Source organism: Ammospiza caudacuta, chromosome 5 (assembly GCF_027887145.1).
Source record: "Ammospiza caudacuta isolate bAmmCau1 chromosome 5, bAmmCau1.pri, whole genome shotgun sequence".
NCBI lineage: Eukaryota > Metazoa > Chordata > Aves > Passeriformes > Passerellidae > Ammospiza > Ammospiza caudacuta.
The window spans coordinates 48584291-48604477 of NC_080597.1; the positions used below are offsets into that span (position 1 = coordinate 48584291).

At 38.8% G+C, this 20187-nt stretch overlaps 1 protein-coding gene across 2 annotated transcripts in view; it reads right to left on the reverse strand.

Moving 5' to 3' along the window:
- The window catches only part of TMEM117 (transmembrane protein 117), a 177402-nt gene that overhangs the window by 17010 nt on the left and 140205 nt on the right, over positions 1-20187 (reverse strand). For both annotated transcript variants that reach the window (XM_058805468.1, XM_058805467.1), the window contains exon 6: positions 18801-18960. In XM_058805468.1, the coding sequence (XP_058661451.1) occupies positions 18801-18960 (160 nt within the window). The remainder of the gene's footprint in view (positions 1-18800; positions 18961-20187) is intronic.

A 20187-nucleotide genomic window follows, 5' to 3' on the forward strand; every position in this document is an offset into this window, starting at 1 on the left:
TCAGTAATTTCAGTCCACCCAAAATAAGGAATGCTTGCATTTTACTGAAAGTTGCATTTCTATGCCTGATTCATGACAGATGGCACCTCCCTCTCTTCCCCCTGTGACTGTGGCCTGGATATCACCCTCTATTCACTCCTCAGAACCTTGCAGTGCCTTGATACTGCAGATTTGTTTCACATAACATGTGACAGATATGAAGATTCCTACCAAACCTCACAGCTAAAATTTTTATCAAGGCTCTCATCATCTGCTATTCAGTTACATTGGCACCTTTCCCTCTGGCCTTCATGGGTTCTGTTCTCCACTGATACAGAAATGCTGCTGCAAAGACCTTTCTCCTAGTGTGTTTTTTGACCAATAAATTCTTCTCTTTCATACACTAAAGCACAGGCCACTTCCTTTCATTTAAATTATTTTCAATCTTTCAACACCTATATACAGACAGTTGCTCCTTCAATCAGTCTATGAGTTCAGGCTATAATATTTTATCTATTTAGAGATTTTTTTCCTCCTGAGCAGTTGTTCTCTATCAGCTGAAGAGCTTTAGCCTGTCTCATTCTTCTTTATTATTCTATTTTTTCATGACAAAACATTAGGATGTCATGAATTAGGTATCCTGGCTTACCTGTCATCCTGACCAATAAAGTTGCCACTACTTGTACCCACCTGTCTAACCACTTCTAACTCTGGGATTTTCTTTAGCAGTGAAATTCTCTAGGACTGGAGTTGTATTCTGGCTGTCTTTAATTATCTTTTAGCACAACACTGCCCTGGTCCCTAGTGATAGTGCTAGTTTCTTGATAGGACAAATACTGCTAGTAGTGTGAAGACTGAATGGCTATCCATTAATTTTCTTACATTACAAGCAAATTGTGTTTGAAAACAAGCCAGTGCACAAGAAAGGACAGACACTAGAAGGTCTCACATCTTGAGAAGTGTAGTGACCAGGATAGCAGTGGTCACCATTTCCTGCTGGGGGCAAGGACTGTTCTGTCCTACAGCTACCCTTTAAGTTTTAAGTACTTATTAGTGCCTAACAGGAGCAAGGTGAAACCCCTTTATCCATTCCTGAGCAGTGGCAGGCACCATAAAGCAAAGCCTCTGTGCACTTACTGCCAGGATGTCCTAGGAGCAAGTCCAGCAGTTTTTTCATCAGGCAAATGTGAGGCTTTATACATCCAAGATGACACTCTGAGGATTCTCTTTACTATAAATCACTCTTACCTGTTGAATAGCTATTCACAACTGCTGGCAATGCTGATTTAAAAAATGTACTCAAAAGTAAATGCTCTTTGCTTTTCAGTGTCTATATTTTCTGTAAGCTTTTACTCTTTTACTGTCTCACTCATGTCTGACCTCAGTTGAGCTTATCAGTTGAGATAATCCATCTGAATGAGAAACATCAGTCAAAATTTTTCCAGTTAATTCTTGACTCTGTTAAACTGTTAAACAGTGTGTTAATGTTACAATATTGTGTATCTGTAAAAGACAAAGATATCAGCTCCAGTAAAGCAACTGTGTCTTGTTCTCTACTTGAAACTTCCCTAAACCACCAGCCAGTTGTAATGGCTTTTCTAACTACCTCAGTGACACACTTTATGAAAGCCATTTCTGTGGTGAATAGGAGAAATGAAGATTCACTAATAATACACAATACTTATATTTACACATTAACTGAGACTACATCCTACTGTCAAAGGAAATCACAACAGAATAGTCAATCTTTCTGGTACCCTAGAAAACCAAATATCTGACTATGATGTGGAGAATAAAAATAAATTTAAAATATATTGCTGTACAATCATCTTCAACAATATCAGAATATTGCAGAAGTACATGCAATGAAACATATACCACTGCATTGTAGGAAATATATGCACACTGCAGCTGAACAGTAAAATGGTATCTGGGGCATTTCAGGATTTGTAAACACTGCTAATGACATTTGTACCTATTTGAGAATAGCAAGCTCTACTTAGGTTTCTAAAGTAATTTTACATTAAGACAACTGTCTGCAGCAACTTCAGCTGTATTAAAATGAATATTGTTCCTTCTCCTTCCAAGCACCCACATACATGAATTTCCTTGTTGCCTGATATTTAAATTTTAATGGTGTTTTTTAGTGTTACCTAAACCTGAGAAGAGACATTTGCTGTCAAATACCTGAGCAGGTATTTCCTCGCTATAAGCTTTGCAGCACAATAAAAATGGTGTTATAAAAATAAAGAGTGTCTGGAGTAAGGGGATTACAGTGTGTTGTTCACTGTAGGTGGAAAGTAAATCAACCCAAAGCTGCATCAATGTTAGAAATGCATGACTGAGGAGCCAATCTGTTCTGGACAAAATTCCTTTGGATTATTATATGTGCTCTGAAGAGCTTTACCATCACCTATTCTGAGTCCTCAAAATTTGTGTCTGGTTCCAAAGAAAACTATAAATTGCCTTTGGGTTTCAGTGTGATCTGAAGTGGCAGATTTGGACCAATGGTCTCAGTTTGAAACTTTCATCCAGCTTGTTTTGGTTTAGCTATAACTAAAAAAAAATAGCATGTGCAGGGTTCAGATTGCTGCAATTAAGGTAGTGAAAGAGTAATATTAAATTTCCATTGGAAAAAAACCCAAGTATTACATGCTGCATTTGACTGATATTGAAAAAATAATAGAGCGAAGGTGACATAAAGTAAAAACATTGAATGCATATGGAACACAGAGAGAAATGTCTCATGAATTTAAATGTGGAGTTTGCAAACAAGTCAATGTGAATTCCCTTTTCCTTAAAAAATGGTAATAGCTCTTTTACAAAATTATTTTCCTCTTCATAACTTGTGCTAATTAATATATCAGTTATAACATATAAGGAAAGATAAAGGAAACTGTGTGCAAATGTTGTGAGAAGAAAGGCTGACTGCAAAACATGGATATCTGTACCTAATTTTTGTTTCAGGGACAAGAGTAATATGGAATATACTTGGTCTTCCTAATTCCCTCAGGTTTTTAAGTTGAAATTTAAATATTTTCTCTGTCCTGAATTTTAGCCTGCTAGTAGGATCCACAGAATCGGCATACTGTTTGCAAACAGAACATTTCCTGAAGGCAACTTATCCCAACTCCTGAGCCCCATCTCCATTCTACCCCTCTACCTCCAGTTTTACCCTCAAAAGCTGTGGTATGGCCATTAGGCACATCTGTTCCAGGCCCTGAGAAAAATAAGAAAACTGTAAGTCTCCCTGTGTAAGTACAGGCCTACTAGTTTTATCATTTTTGGTAAATAAGAGGCTACACAAAACTGGTGTGTGGCTGGGATTACTGCAGTGTATCTTCCACTGAGGGCACAGCATTACATTAGTCATTCTCTGCAGTTCAGTGACATGGCATATCCTCTTATTAGAGACAGTGCATGCCTCTTAATAGTTGCAGAATTATTTGCTTAAGCTCTCTCTTTCCTATCTGCCCTCCCCTCTCCAAATAACCCATTCATTTTCTTATCCCTTGAGGAAGTGATGCTAGTACCTTATGTTACACATACATAAATTACATCCCTTAGAGAATGAACAATATCATAACCCAAAAGGATAGTCTTCAATGTGAATAAAAATTAGGGAAGATAACTCTTTTCTACAGCCTCCTCTCTGATGCCCCATGTGAAACTCACTTCCTGAGCATGAGAGAGGAAAAATGCAATTTCAGCTTTTTATACTAGAGCAATATATCTGCCTTTGCCAAGCACATGCAGAAAACATGAACTTCATCCTAAAAGGTTTTCAGTGCTTAGAAACCTCATGGGAGAGCTTGTCAAAAACACAGTGAACCAAGTTCTAATTGCACAAACTCACCCTGGTCTTGGCAAACACAGCTGTTTGGTCTGAATTTCAAAACTGTTCCCATCAAAATCCTTAGGAGCAGAGAAAATGTTATTAAGGTGTGTTTTTTAATCTCAAAGACAAAATCAAAGGCTGGTGGAATGCAATGAATTGAAGTATTCTCCTAGTGAGATTTTAATCTAAATATAGCAACTATGTTGACCATAAGGTAAGGCTGAATTAAAATATAATAAAAAAAAAAAAAGAAAAAGACAGATGAGACAGGGTGAGACAGGGTGGACAGGCTTAAAAGATTTGGAAATTCAGTGTAGATAAGAAACCATATATACAGCTCTTGGAAGAAACTTGTCCAAACTAACAGACACTCTTGAAGGATGTCCTCCTGCAACCCTTCTCTTTAGTCTTTACTTTTGATCTGAAAGACATTCCTTTCCCCTCTTGCTGATGCTACTTTTGGAAGACAACTTGCTAATTTCTATTCAGAGAGAATTTCTTTGAGGAAAATCATAAGTGCCCCATGAGCCACTCTTTTTGGAGGGGAAGATGGTCTCTTAGACTATTTCTCTTTTCAAAAATTTTGCTCTTTCATCTACCCGCATAACACTGTGTCTCTCTAATTTTTGCCACAAACAATAACACTTAAATTGTTTTCCTTTTACTGTCTTTTCTCCCACAACTTCCTCTGTAACATCTACAAGTGATAGACTTAATTCATAACTGCATGTTTTTAATTTTAGGAACTTTCCTGACAAAAGTTTTGGGAACTGACATGTTGACTGTTCTCAGAGACACTGTTATGTGGGCAGTAAATAGACACAGGATCATGCCTGCAGATAAGTGCAGGGTTTCCAAACTTCCAAACTCCAAAACTTTTAATTGCTGCCATCAATGAATCAGGGGAACTGCAGCTGAGTGATTACTCTGTCAGTCTGATTAATAGGCCAGGTGGAGTTTTAAAGCAAGGTTCTCATGTGTATATGCATGCAGGCAAGAGGTAGATGTGTGTGGGTTTTTTCTGGGGAGTCCAGTTTAACTAGTCAAAACCATAACAGTGGACACAGCTACTGAAACTTTCTGAACAGGAAAGTATAGAATTCAAGCATTGTTTTCAATAGTTTAAAGAAATGCTAAATCAATTTTCTCATCAGAGGAGCTGTTTTAGAACAATTCACCCAGTCAAGAAAATGAATGAGCTGTTCTTTCACAGCATTCCTCAAGGAGGAATTATCCCAAATGATATGGTTACTTAATACGAACATTTATAAAGGGACAGTCATTATGTGAATTATGTATTTTACATAATTTATTTCAACTTTCAGTTTATAGCAGCACTTTTATCTTCCTTTCATTCAGTGATAAAAAAAGCATCAATTATAATTCTCCTAACACATCTACAGAACAAATGTCTGCTACTGAAATTGCTGTGCTCATTCAAACATGTCATTATTCATCAGAGGGTCCTAGGCAATCTACATTTACCAAAATAATGAATAGATAGAAACTGCACACTTACATGTAGCAGTTTTGGTACACAAGAAATGCTCTGCAAAACATATGTAGGGATGTGCTGGTCTGTAGCAGTGCTACCTGCTATGTGTTGACTTGGCTGGGTACTTCTGTTATTAATTATGTAAATGCAATTAGAGCCCAGAGAACAATAGGCTTGCTGCCATGTTTAAAAAAAAAACAGAGACCATTGCTTTGTTGTCTCCTCAGACACAGTACATTTTTCCTGAGGCTTATCCACTTTACATGTACAAAGCATGGCTTCAAGATATGCAAATATGAAAGAAACACGAGCAAACCAGATTATTACAAGTACTACTGCAATTTCAAAGAATCTATAATCAGAATTGGAGAGTTACAATGCAGGGAAAAATGTAGAACCACATGACAGGTTATTATTAAAGCCATGTACTATTTAGAAATTAAAGACTACTGGGTTTTTGGTCTGCATCAGCATGCCTGACAGCAGAGGTTGGCCAAATGGTCTGATCTGCCTAAAATTCAATTTCACTGGATTCTGCAAGCAAAAATTCAAAAGCTAAGTTACTAATAAAAAACATTTCTCATGTCCTATAGTGAAGACACCCTTGCAGATGCTGAAAACACCTGAAAACTCCAGGTCATGGTCTTTCTACTTAAAATGTCGTTCACAAATGAGACTTCCTTGATCAAGGCTACAAAAACCACTGACCAGAAAAGATTTTTTTTTAAGTTTTTGCTCAAGTGAGCCATAGAAGATTACAAGCTGCTATAGGAACATAGCACAGGGGGATACATAATGCTTAAGTACACAAAATTCATTTTAACATTTTCCTGTCTTGTATTCTTGACCAATATAAAGAGCGATCAAAGTACTGACTACTCCCTAACAGTCACTTAGAATGACCAAGCCTTTTGTTAGAAACTCAGAATAAGAACTCGTATTATATTTAAATGCTCCTTCCTAAAATAATAATTTTTTTGCCTCTCATTCCCAATTATCTTCTGAGTTTTCCTGCAGCCAGCTGCCAAACTTTTTGCTTTAAATGCTGAGTCAGAATTCAAGGAAAATATCTCTCATTTAACTCTTGTAGCAATCATTTAAGAAGCAAGCAGTGCTATTTCCTTCCTATGATAAACATACTATTCAAGCCCACATTCCCTCATGCCTAATTTTTAACACTTAATTGTTTCCTATGAACTTATACTAGATACTTGGAAATCCTTTTGCTAATAAATAGAGTGAAGCTCCCTGAAACAGATTCTTTGACAGAAAATAGAGTTATTAGAGGCTTGCTATTTAATTAGCACTAATGACAACATTCTACTTCCCTAAAAAAGCACTGAAAGTGTTCACTGATTTCCATGATATAAGGGCAATTACTAATCACATAACTGATATCTACATTTATCTTTTCATGAGTGTGATTCTGCACAATGATTTCTACCAGAATATGTTACCTTTTTGGAACTAAATCACTAAGGAAAATAAAGTGCATGTTCTCATTCTACCTTTAATATTACAGAAATCTATGATTTAGACACAAAACACAGTAATAATTTCATTTAATTTTCTTATACAACCTGAAGGCCCACCTAGCCTGTATGGTTCTGTGTATGGCTATAAAGACACAGTTACTCTATCCCCAATGAACTTGCAGTTTAGCTATAGTTTTTTAAGATTCTCACTACTTTTCTGATTTTCCAGTAGCAATCTGGAAATTCTTATCAAGAACTCTTAGAAACAAAGAACACCCTTAATTGATACAGTAGACAAAATACATTTGCTGGATAATACTGTCCTGATTGCCTCTCACTGTCCCAGTGAGCAGCACTTTCTGAAGAGCTCTTTGCAGAAGAAACCTCACAACTGTGTATATTTGCATTGGGACACACTGTAGAAATTTATTTACCAGAACTGTATGCGGAACAAAAACTTCATTTCCTTTTTTTTTTTTTTTGACAGTTCAAAGTTTCTTATACCTACAAGCACTATGTAAAGGAAAAGCAAGATTTTTACGGCTAGAAAAAGGAATACAAAAATTAGGTTGAGAAAAGTTGCATGGAAGTGGCTACATAACAACTCTGCTCAGACTCTGAGCATCACCAATATGAACCAGGCATTTTGTCTGCAAATCAACACAGTTGTGTCAAGTTGGAGCCACCATCTCAGTGAAGGCTAAAAATGGAGCCAGGATACTGGAGCACAGATGTGTAAAGCTGGGAAAAGTCTCACCTGTTGATCTAAACTTCAGCAGGTCAAGGGAGCAGAGGCTGTTCTTCCTTCCAGTCCCCTCCCACAGAGCAACAGAGTGAGAAAACTCAGCCCTTAGTGTAGTTTTATAAAAGCAACTGAAAGAAATGCAGGAAGTTCCTTGCAGTATGAAAAGAGAGTGGTTTCGGGTTCATTTTGCTATAAAAAATGGCACTAGAGGAATTCATACACGAGGGCACCCAGCTACCACTGTGGCAGGTGCCATATGGAACATGCAGAAATCACAGTGCTGCTGCTTACCATGCAAGTGAGCTTGTGCACATACTCATCTCATTTGCTTATAACTTTTCCAAATATAACTGCTTGGGCTGAACACGGCCCATGCCTGGTGTGTGCCTCAGGCTGGCTTTTGGTTTTTTTTTTTTCCTACCTGGTTCTGTGTTTCTGGGTTAGGGTTTTGACAGTTTCAACTAGCACCATGTAATCACTTCTGAGAGTGAGACCTAACAGAAGATAAGTTGCTTTGCTCTGTAGAGATATCTCAAGTGGAGACATATAGTTTAGCAAGGGAGCAACTTTGTATCAGAGATGTGCCTCTTGCTTCCCTGTAAATACTTGCCCCAAACTGAAAAAGTTTCAGGTACCTTTGAAAAGTCAGTAATTTTCATACTTGCAAGAATCTAAAGGTTCAGAAATGTGCATCTTTCCAAACTGTGCATCCCTCAGCATGCCAAAGAGTCCCTCAGCTCCTAGAGCATCAGGCTCTATAGTGAAACTGCAAATAGAAGGGAGACAGAGCAGCCTCCATCTCCCCTTTGTCTCCATCCCCATTTTTTGCTGCTGCTGGAAGGACTCTGAGCTGCTCTCAAACAAGGACTGAGCTGGCCCTGCACAGCAGCCAAGAGACAGAGAGCCAGCTTTCCTCTAATTACTAATCCTAAGTACTCTGTGTGCAGCTGGAGCTAGTCAAGTGCAGCTTGAGCTGAGGGAAGATGGAGGCAAAAGGGCATTTGGCTCTGGGTCTGAGACTGAGTGTAGCAGGGACTAGTTTCTAAAATTAATTTTAATATTTTGGTCTTTTTCTTTTTATTTTACACATAGCACAACACAGCAGTATGTTGAATCAAAGGAAAGGTATTTAGACCTTTTTCAAGCTGTACACAGCCAGAGCAAAACTTTGTATTATATGCACTGGAACAGGCTGCCTGGGGAAGTGATTAAGTCCCCATCCCTGGAAGTATGTAAAAGACACTTAGATGTGGTGTTTAGGGACAAGGTTTAGTGGTGGACTTGGCTGTGTTAGATTAATAACTTGATCTTAAGGGTCTCATTCTACCTAAATTATTCCATGCTACACCCTGTCCTCCTCCCTCCCCAGCAACCCTCTCTAAAGGCTGAGCAGAAGGCTTGGCATTTCCATGGGCAGCCACAGCCTGGGCCATGCTATGAAAGGAAATGACCAGAGACACAAGGGTTTGATAGGAAAATTGGAATAGACTACAGAAAAGGAGGGGGGAAGAGAGGAGAGACTTGAATGAGGGCAAGAGGGTAGGGATGAGAGCAAGAGGTTGGGACTGGCTGGTTAAGGAAAAAGGGGGAAGGGGAAGGTAGATGAGGAGTGATTCTGGTTTGAACAGCAGCTGCAGGGTAGATGAGTCGGATTCACTAAATATGGAGCCTAGAAATAAGAAACATGAAGACTTAAGGCTGGAATTGGATATAAATAATGGGATATGTCACAGAACAGGACTCAGGACGGAGACAAAAAGGGAGACACAGAGAGAGGATTTGGAAGTGACAGGGAGGAAAAAGCCATGCTTGGGGATGTGATCAGAAAGTGTCAGTACCACACTGGCTCTGGAGTTTGGACTGGCCACCATGCCTCTAATTATCACCACTCTCTGCTGTTAACAAGCAGATGTGAAGTCCAGAGCAAAGTATACTTCTCTTCTTTCTTATGAACTGTGTCATTGGAAGATAAAGCACACACTGCTATTAGCAGTTGCTCACATGGCAAACATCCCTTCAGGGGAGGTAAGAGTTCCAGTACCTGATAAGACATATTGAATTCATATGGCAGGCTTTTGATGTTGAGATTACTATATTTTTGTAAAAAGATATCAGATTTATGCACACAGGAAGTCCTGCATTAAGGCATCTGCCTGAATATTTCAGTGGTGAAGACTCAAGACCTAGATGTCAGACTAAGGCTATCTGTACCTTTGGGTAGGCATGGTACAATCCTCTCTTAGTTACTGGATCACACAGAGAAGTAACAACTTTTTTTCATGAAAGAGTATCTAACTTATGATTGTGAGGTGAAAATATATAGTGACAGAGACCCCTGTAGTTCTGCTGCACTCTGCATCTGCTGCACAAGCTGGAAAGTGTGTGGGAAGAGGGGTGTAAATGCAGGAGACAGCAGCAGATGTGAAAACATTTGCCTCCTGTTACAGAAGTCATTGCTGCTAGGAGAAACTGCATTTGACCAGCTCTGCTATGACACATCTCTCAACCTACTCTGCTATGAGACATCTAAGAGACACCAAGTGAATTTCTAGAACCAAACTATTATTTTTTCCCTGTGGCATTGCCTCCCCACCCTACCTAAGCTTAGATTTGTACAAGTGACAAGTGCCCATGGCTGGTATTGAAACTAACAAGAGCTGGACCTGAATTTAGCTTCACTTGGAAGAGATGACACAATATTTGTGGGGAGAACAAAAGTCTTGTAGTGCATGGCACTGTCCAGATAGGACTGAATTGTACTCCTTTAAGATCAGCATAAAAAAGTAACCAGGCTTTTTATGGAGCTAGATATTTGACACAGTTATAAGCATCATTCAAAGCAAGCAAAGAAACTGCTTTTAAAATAGTTTGAATGCTACAAGAGAAATAGGGCTGTCAGTATAATTATATATAAGATTACATCAAGTAAATATGTGGCTCTGTCTGTTACTGATGAAATAATATGCTAGGCCCTCCTCCCTCAATTAGGTAACTGCTCAGATAAGAGATGGGTAATAATATGAATTTTCATAATAATGTTCTCAGACATCTCAAATTAGGGGCCCTTTGACTTTAATTTCTTTGTGCTTCAGTGTAAAATGTGGACAATAATGGACAATAATACTCCTGTTGTGAAGGCTATTGTGAAGATAAATATATTAATACTTGAGAAGCCCTTAGGAAATACAGCAATGAGTGTCACAAAAAAAAGTCTGCAAGGAAATGAATGATTTCATCTTCATATCAAGGTTCCAATCATGTGCAGTAAGTAAGGCCTGGGGCCACAGGCTGCACAGAAAAGGTAAACCAAAATATCGAATAGCTTCTCATTAAGTGAACACCATTCATCCAGTGCAGCAAGTGAGAGAGGTCCTGTGGAAAAATGGAATGTGAATAGATAATTAAAGATTGTATCACAATGCATGGACAAAATAGGGGTGAAAAGTTTATACTGGTGACTTAATTCTGACATCTCCTAATTCCTGAATGCATGATTCTGCAGCTTCAGTGGTGTTGTCACATTTTTAACACCATTTTTTACACATCACTGTATTTGTCTTGCTTAAATTATCATCTGCTCATTTCTGATATTAGGCTTGTTTGTGTGATGCTTTTTTTTCTCTAATCCCTTGTATTTAGAACATATTGTCCAGATATGAAAGTCTTTGCAGCCTGACCTTGAGGAACAGTAAGAGTTTGTGTAATTTAGATTAGTACAGTAATTGTTTGGCCCAGATGCCAGAAACATCCCCAAGGGTATTTAGCATTCATTCAGAGGATGTAGCTGTTGCTTTTCAACTTAAGGTCAGGATGAAAGCACAACACAGAGCCAGAAGAACATGCTGCCGTTCTTGTCTGGGAGGTGGCACTTGCAGGTGGCTGGGACACCACCAAGCAGCTGCCTTCAGAAATGTCACCCAGCACCGTCTGGGGAGTCTGGGCAGCTTTCTCCAACACACAGTCTGCAAAAACTGGGCCAAATCAAGATCATAAAAATGTACACGTGCATTCCTGACAGGGAACCAGTCTTCTTGGTTTCCTCTAACTCTAGCTGTCTGATAAAGCAGATCACTTAATCACGTCTTTTCTGCCACCTACTCCTTAACAGATTGTATTTTATACATGGGATCAGTGCTGTTGTCGAGAACTATTTCTCCACTTTGGGCACAGAGTTCTGAAGTGGAATGAAATTTCATTATAGACCAAATGCGTGCTGCACATTGTATATAGTCAAGTCCAAAAACCACCTGAGCGAAACTAAAAGTAAAGAGCCATCCAAGGAGGATTATAGGATTATATCCTTAAATCCATAGTGAGATACATTAAACAGGGATGTACACTGTTTTCTCATTTTCATGTACAAGCAATAGAATGGATTACCTAGCCACAAATTTCCATCATTTAATTCCTTGTGTGGTACGTGATGCGGGAAACAACATCACAGCAAAGCTCAGTGAGACCTGATGGAGAGTGAAATCAAAGCTGGGTTTATATGAAAGAAAGAGTTTTAATGTCTCTCCTGAAAGATGAAATAAAATCACAGACAAAATGACCATTACCAGCCAGAACAACTATAGTGCAGTCTTCTGACTTACTGTATCACTAAATTAATGCTGGCAGGGGTGCAAGCCATGAATTCACTGAGAAGTGCAGTGTTTCCATTGTTTAAAAAGAGATGGAAACAGAGTTGACCAGGACAGAGTGAAAGCTTCTTGAAGGTGATGGCCAAATTTGGCTGGCCACAGCAGAAAAGCAGCCCTGCCAAGGCTGGGTCACTGAAACCATGAGTACTTCCCCAGGAGCAACTGCCTTTGGTCTGCGCCTCCTCCTGTGTCTCTGGTGCACCACACAGTGCTGCTGGATGGAGGGAGACCATTGCAGGGGATTAAGCCAATTTCAAACCTTTCTCTCTGCTGATGTGCTACCATGCACAGCAAGATTATCATGCTACCACCATGATCTTAATGCAGAGACAGGGAACTGCTTTTAAATGTCTGCTATGAGCTGGAGGTGGCCAGGCTTGAAGCTGCAGCCAAGACTGCTGGGCCTGGGCTTTTTCTACCTTATGGCCCTCATAAGTGCTTCAAACCACTCCCAGCTTTGGGCTGCCTTAGGACACACACTACCTTCCCCAGAGCCAGTCCTGAAAGCAGCTCTTTAATTCAGCTATTTTCATCCAGGGAGAAATGGATTCCATGGCTGCTGTGACTGATTTCAGAGGCTCTGACAGCTCCACCTTGCATTGGTTGCTAATGGATGGTCCCCTCCATGCCTGTGGCTGCCCCCTCTGCTAATGAAGTGGGAGATGAAAGCACATGGCACCATCACACACTACCTGAGGCTGTGTCATTCCAGCATTAGAGGTATCAAGACAAGTTCAGCATTGCTGGCTACTGCAGCAATCAAAAAAGTGTTGGGGAAAGTGAGGTGAAAACTACAACTCTTTCCCAATTTGAGCAGCATCACCTTTGTCTCTGTTTGTACCGTTTCAACAAGAGCAATGACGTGTTGATATGGCTACAGCACCCATTGGCTCAGGCATGGCTCAAAGGAATCTGAATGAAAAATTATATTGCAAATACTACCTGGGTACTAGGAAGAGATAAAGAAGAGGTTAATTATTTGGGGACCAGCCGAGGCATAGTGCAGTCCAAAGCCAGCTGCAGGACACTACTGAGACTTTGTGAGACTCTATAGGCATATTGATTTCATTGTTTTGCTGCTCCAGTGGGAAATACAGAAATTACACTATGTTATGTAGTGCTGGTGCCCAATCTATCTGTCAAACCTGGTGTTATTCTGGGGAATGTCCTTTTCCTAAAAATCATTACATGACAGAGAAGCAAACATGGTCTGATTCCAGAAGGAGGAAAGTTTTTAGCTTCTGACCTGTAGGAAACTAGAAACCTGGTTGACTGAAGGCCGCACTTACACAATATCTATGACCCACAGGGACATGATGCCAAACACACTAGCTGAGTAATTAAATGATAGTTGAAAATCAGAAACCACCACAACCTATAATTTCAAATCACTAAAAGCACTAGCGAGTACTTCCCCTCCTCTATACGTATGGAAACAAATTATTTCTTGATGAGCTCAGTAAAGTCTGGATTCTAACAGATGTAAAATATCTAATGCATTTGGTATCTCAAGACACTCAGTGATTAAATATGTCTGTTTTGTTATACAAATAAAAGCAGAAGCTTTATAGCATGTTAGAGAAGTCAAAGGCAATAAAAATAATTGTCTTTTTGTTAATGTTTTATATTATGGGCTTCAAACTTTTTGAGGAAGTATAAACAAATGCCATTCAACCAGCTTTGCAGAAATAACTCAGCTAGACTAACAATCTCAAGCATATTCTTGTTTCTTTTCCCCTCTAAGGTTTGATTAAGAGCAACCAAGCTGTTCTTGCTCCCTATTCTTGCTTGAACTCAGTATTATTGATAGGTGGATCTGTATGCTCTGTACAACCTGTCTGTAAGTCTTGTATGTTCAATATGCCACGTAGCTAAAGGTAAGATACAGATGGGCATGAAACTTGTTGCCAAGGCAGTGCTCTGTCTAATGATGGCAAACTGAGGTTTATCTTTCTCTTTTTAATTCATTGCTTGCATTTAAAAATTGCAAGCAATTCTATCACTTAGAAAGCAGCTGAACTTGTTCCCTCATCTCAGAATTTTTATTTTTACATAAAAACCTGTGTAACGCTCATAACAGAGCAGATTTCTACAGTCAAATAATACATTCCAGAGCATTGCTGTGGAGAGCTGAAATTATCTGAATGTCACCATTACTGTTATACCAACATAAATCACTCCAATATACTCTTAAGCAATGCAACATTTCTTACACATGCACCCAGCAATAACAAAGCCTATCACACACTGATTACAGCAGAATCTATGAAAAGGCTCTCCTTGCTGTTAAGGATGAAAATATTCCTGTGAAAGATTTGCAAATAATTCCCAGATTTTCTTGTTCCTATGAGTGCATGTTTTTCTGTGAATTTGGGCTGGATAGGTTGGTTTCCAGGGGCAGTATGTGAAAATGCTGGGTCTGCTTTCAGACAACTGCTTTGTTATTTCAGGCAAACACCTGCACTGGCAAAGAAGGGCCTGAGTGTCACATGTATGGCATGTACCCGTTGTCAGGGTAAAAGGGAATGACTGTGACAAATGAGAAGCTTTTCTAGCTAATTCATTTTGTGTGTAGTCATCTCAGAGCCATGAGGCTCCAGCTGGGACTGGTGCCTGATTACACTAGAAGCTGTACCAAGTCAGCCTCCTTCACTGAGCACCTTGGGGGCTCAAGCAGACAATCACATAAATAGTGAAAGAAAAGAACTACAGTTGTTCCTCTTCTGCAAATGAGGAACTAAGTGACAGAGCTAAAAAAAGGGCTAGCCCTCAGCCAGTATAAATTGGCACAAGAGGATTCAGGTCATCACAAATACACCAAGTTACAGCAACTAAAGAAAACACTGGAGTTGGATTTATAATGCCTGAGATAAATATAATGCATCCGAGCAAGATTTAACCATCTGCAATCAGTATAAAAGATGAAATGTACTTAAAAATACTGTGCTTCACATGTCTTGTTTAATAAAATCCCCAGCATAAAATGATGGTGCCAGTTATCAAACTAGACACGCACAGAATGGTAACACTGCAAGAAAAACCAGACAGCTCGTTAAAATGGTAAGGTATATAATGTGCAATAAGGGACAAAATACACCCACCTTTTCTCAGCAGAAAATGATTTTGCTTATCATTTTCTTAGTCCCAAAGTAACTAAAAGACTTGAAGAAATAAACTCTAATTTATAGTGGGGTCTGGCAGGGGGGCAAAAGAATATTTCAAGGATTTTTAGAAGGAATTTATATATCCTGCTGGATCTTGAAAATATTTCAACAGAAGCTTCTGAGTTTTAATTACATATATCAATGCTTTTTGCCCTTCATCACCCTTTTACGTAAGCATTACCTACACTTTCATTAAACTCTAAAGTTTTTTCCTTTAAAATAAAACCATTGGATTGCCAAAGCATTATTTCATTCTCTGATCTGAAAACATAATACATTTCCATTCTTTTTGCCCTACCCTCAGTAAACAACAAAGTGAAGGAGGCTCCATGCCCTGGTTACTCAGAGCCTTACTTCCCTGCCAGGAGAAAGGCAAGGACATTTCACTCTGTAGGACACTCCATTTCTAAGTGCTTGTTCCTGAGGTGGCCATTCCTGGGACCACACTAACTAGTCCCTCCTAGTACACAATAACTCACTCCCTTGTTACCAGTCGCAGAGAGATGAGACAGGAAAATTAAGAGAAAACAGATGCCTGATGAATGAAAGTGGAGCTCAGGAGAGCTAGTGCTCTATGTTCAAAATTGAAAGGAAAGAGACTTGATATCATTCAAAGCAGTAACTATCAGGGAAAAAAAACCAGCACTTTGGGACTGGGGAATTCAATGAAGCTATAAATCCATAAGTAGCAGCTGTAGAGGCAGATTCAAGAAAAGAAATCTAGGATAGGAAAGAAAGAGTCACATCTGACCCACTACAAAGAAGGGCCATGGTGCCAATAATGGCATGAGAAACATTGTACTTTTTTTTGTTAAACGGTATTTAGGAATATACTCAGGTATGTCACTTGAACGTCATAATAAGTACAAAGGGAAGCTTTGGGTCAAAACTATTCTTTCCTCTCCTTTAATTCACTTTTATTTCTTTTATTTTCAGGATTATTTTCGAATGGTTTACATCAGTACTGATAAGGAACACTTCCACAATCTATAGATAGATGAGGATATAGAAAGGACACAAGAAGAGGGGGAAGTCTTTACTGTGTGAGAGACTGCAGGAAGGAAATTCTATTACTTGCTACAGAAAGGTTTCTCCCAAAGTCACCCCACTTGAACCTGTCCTTTCTCCTTTAAAGATCTGCAGGCCACCAGGGATGCACTACAACAGAGCCAGCCCTAACAGCAGGATTCCTGGGCAAACATTGCACAATTAGCTGAGTACAAGTGTGTCTTCAAAATGTTTATCCATTTCTGTAATGCTGTTTGACAGGCGTGTCTAAAATCTGCTAGGAAGAGCAATATACTCTGAGTGGAATGAAACACTCCACATAACTCTGACAAAAGTAGTCCAGAGTGTATGGCTCCTCCCTGTAAAACCTGCCTCAGAAATGGAGCTGGAGCTGGATCTGTCATCAGTTTTGTTAAAGGCAAAGTTCTATCTACCCCGACTCATCTGAAAACCTCTCACTGGTCACCTGCCCTTATTGCTAAGTTCACATCTGAGAGATGACCTTATCAATCTCTGTCAGTATCTGAAGGGAAGGTGGCAAAAGGATGGAGCCGGGCTCTTTTTGGTGGTTCCAAGCAATAGGACAAGAGGCAATGGGCAGAAACTGATGCACAAGGAATTCTACCTGAAAATGAGGAAGAAATTCTTACTGTGCAGTTAACCATGCTCTGGAACAGGTTGCCCAGAGAGGTTGTGGAATCTCCCTCACTGGAGATATTCAAGAACCTGTGCCATGTACTCTAGGATGACTCTGCTTGAGCAGGGAGGTTGGACCAGGTGACCCACTCCGGTCACTTCCAACCTGGCCCATTCTGTGATTCCATGTGATTTAATACTTTGCTCTCTCAACATAGCATTATTGCAGTAGCAATGCTAAAACTACACTTTAAATAAAATATGCCACCATATTTTCACAGTCCAAATAAATAACTTAAACAGATAACTCCATCATACAAATATCACTTAGAAATGCAATTAAAAAGAACGTCTTGCTTTGTGTTATAAAAATATGAAAGAGTACTCAGGACAAGCTGTTTCACATAAGATTTTTCTCTATATTCAGCAACTCCAAGATCAAAATACTGGGATTTCATTTTTCAAAGCCAAAAGGATGGTTTAATAGTTATTTTATATGAAGACAGCTCTGTTTTTCTAGCCTGCATGCAATATCAAATTCAGTATAGCTTGATACATTTTCATTCATACTTTCATTACAGCTCTATAAAGTACAATAATTTATTATACATTCTCTTGAATCTTTTTGAAACATCAAACAAAATGTAAAATTCAAAGGTAGAGAAAGCAAAGCAACAGAAATCTTACAAGAAAAGCAGTATTATGAGAAAAACAGTATTTCCTTTCTTATCCTCCCAGTTCTAAACATGAACCACAGTGAGCACTTAACAGTAGTGGACATTGGAAAACAAAACTCAGCTGTAGGACTCTATGCACCTTGCAAGTCCTAGTACAGCAGTGATAAAATCTGAGTGCCATCACTGTCACCTCTATGATAATTACTCAAGTAATAGATAGCTTTTTAAAAAGAACTGAGTGTCTCAGAAACGCTCTCTGCTGGCAGAATTAATAATATATTGGAGAGGATGGATCCATTGGTTCTTGTCATGTTCTTTGCTGACCTTCAGTTCAGCAGTATCTAGAACAAAGATCTAACATGTCTAGAACTAAGAGCAGTCATGGGCCTTCCATGCTCCTCTTCCTTACCTCAGCCCAAAAGACATAATTTATAACAGAGCTTTGGGTGAATTATTCACACAGGGCTCAAACCACATGCAGATGCAAAGGGGAGAGGACAGCATCACATGAAGAAGGTTTTTGGCCACATAATTGTGACCCAGACTGCTTTCTTAGCAGGTAGATTCAAAGGAGCAGACATCAGGCAGATTACAATGAATCATCTCCCCAGTTAAGCTTTCAGGGAGAAGTCATTACACCACAAGGACCTGTCATCAAGCAAAAAAAAAAATTCACGTAGAAGTGGAAAGCTGAATCTTAATAGCAAATACTCATTTTCATCTATTAAAGTATTTTAGTGTGTGTTTACGTAATATTGTAAATGCTTGAAATTTGGAAGTATTTCTTTCTTGTCTGCATATATCTCATCTTCCTAAGAGAAGATTTGAATTTACAAAACAACCAGCTGCCGTTTCTTTTCCTGATGTAATTTTTGCAGAAAACACTTTCTAATTTGGAAACTCATGCAGTTCTTCTAAGAACTCTAAGAAGAGAAAGCAGCAATATTTTTGCAATCAAAGGCCAGAGGCCTTTTTTGCAAAATTACTGAGAATGGTGTTATAAAATGCCATTACTTGTAGTGATTGCAAACTAAACATTTATTTACCTTTTTGTAGCCTTAGCTAAACACCATTTGCTCTAGAAGAAATGGACTGACTAGGCAGCCTCAACAGCCTGAGTGGAACATTAGGAGAGTGTACCTGCATGACAATAAGAAGGTCAAACACCAAGATGAAAGAAGCCAAGAAGGCTCTTGAGACCTCATCACTTGGCAGAAATCCACGATTCAGCTTGTCCCAGCTGATCCAGTCAGTAGTGATGACAAGCACAACTACAGAGGTCAGAGTAAACAGAACCGTCCTGGAAGGAAGAAGAAAAAATAGTTCAGAGAGAATACGATAGTAATGAAGATGCATCATTCTATTTTATCTATCTTCTAATGGTCAGCTAGTATTTTATCAGCACTTTCCCGCTAATGAAAACAGACTAAAAAAAAATTAAGTGCACAAAAAAAACCTTTTAATTTAAGAAAGAAAGCAGTCAGCTGTATCCTTAGTGAAAATAAATTTAGTATCTAGTAATAAGCATGTTGCAAAATTAGCTGGAGTATATAACTCTGGTTCTTCATTCTGTACTTTCCACTGAAGACGAAAACCAGTTAAGTAAAGTAAGAAAGAAGTAAAATGTACCAAGGTCTGCATGATGTAGGCTAAATTCAAATCAACTAATTGAGAAAACATTGTCTAAGGCACCAAAGACATTAGAACCTTTGAAAATCTTTTCTAAGCTGTAGGAGCTGTAAGACACAAACTGTGAAGTCTAATTTTTATACAGAAACATGTCTCCATTTAAAAAAAAATCAATGCATAAATTAATTGTTTTCAAATTCTGGAGATTGTAGAAAGATTTTGCTTTATGTGTGATAAAATTTCCTTTGTAAAAGTTTTCAACTATTTTATGACTTTTCTGAGAAGTCAGTGAAGAGTGAATCACAAAAGTATTAAGGCCTCTGTATAAATGCTACAAGAATTCCAGAAGACACACCTGACTAATTCACACAATTTTGAAACACAGTACTTAAAAAAATCTATTTCTAAGCTATCCCTGCAAAATACCTCTGTATCATTTCCAGCATCACTTTGGTAATACCTTACAGAGCTGGCAGCAGTGACTGATTGAATTTCTCGTTCCGTGGAAGCTGGAAAATTTAGCTGGTAATTTAAGGGTGAGCAAGGCTTCTTCCAGTAGCCATAGCTGTCAGCAAATCTGTGCTATAATAGTGGCATATCAAAATCTGAATGCATGCTCATCGCTAAATAATTGTGGCAGGATTTTTTTTCTACAGCAATAATATCTCATTTTCTCCAGCTACTGAGGGTTGTAAAATAAAGCGAAGAATATTTCCCATGACATTTCCAAACAGGACCAATACTCAGCAGAGGGAAAAAAATGTACACCAGCAGTCACCCACTACCAGTCTGTATGCATTTATTTTTATACAGCAGTCTTGTCTGTATCTGTGAGGAAGGGAAACCAAATATGCACATAGGCAATAATATAATACATTTAGACTCATAGACATTATTC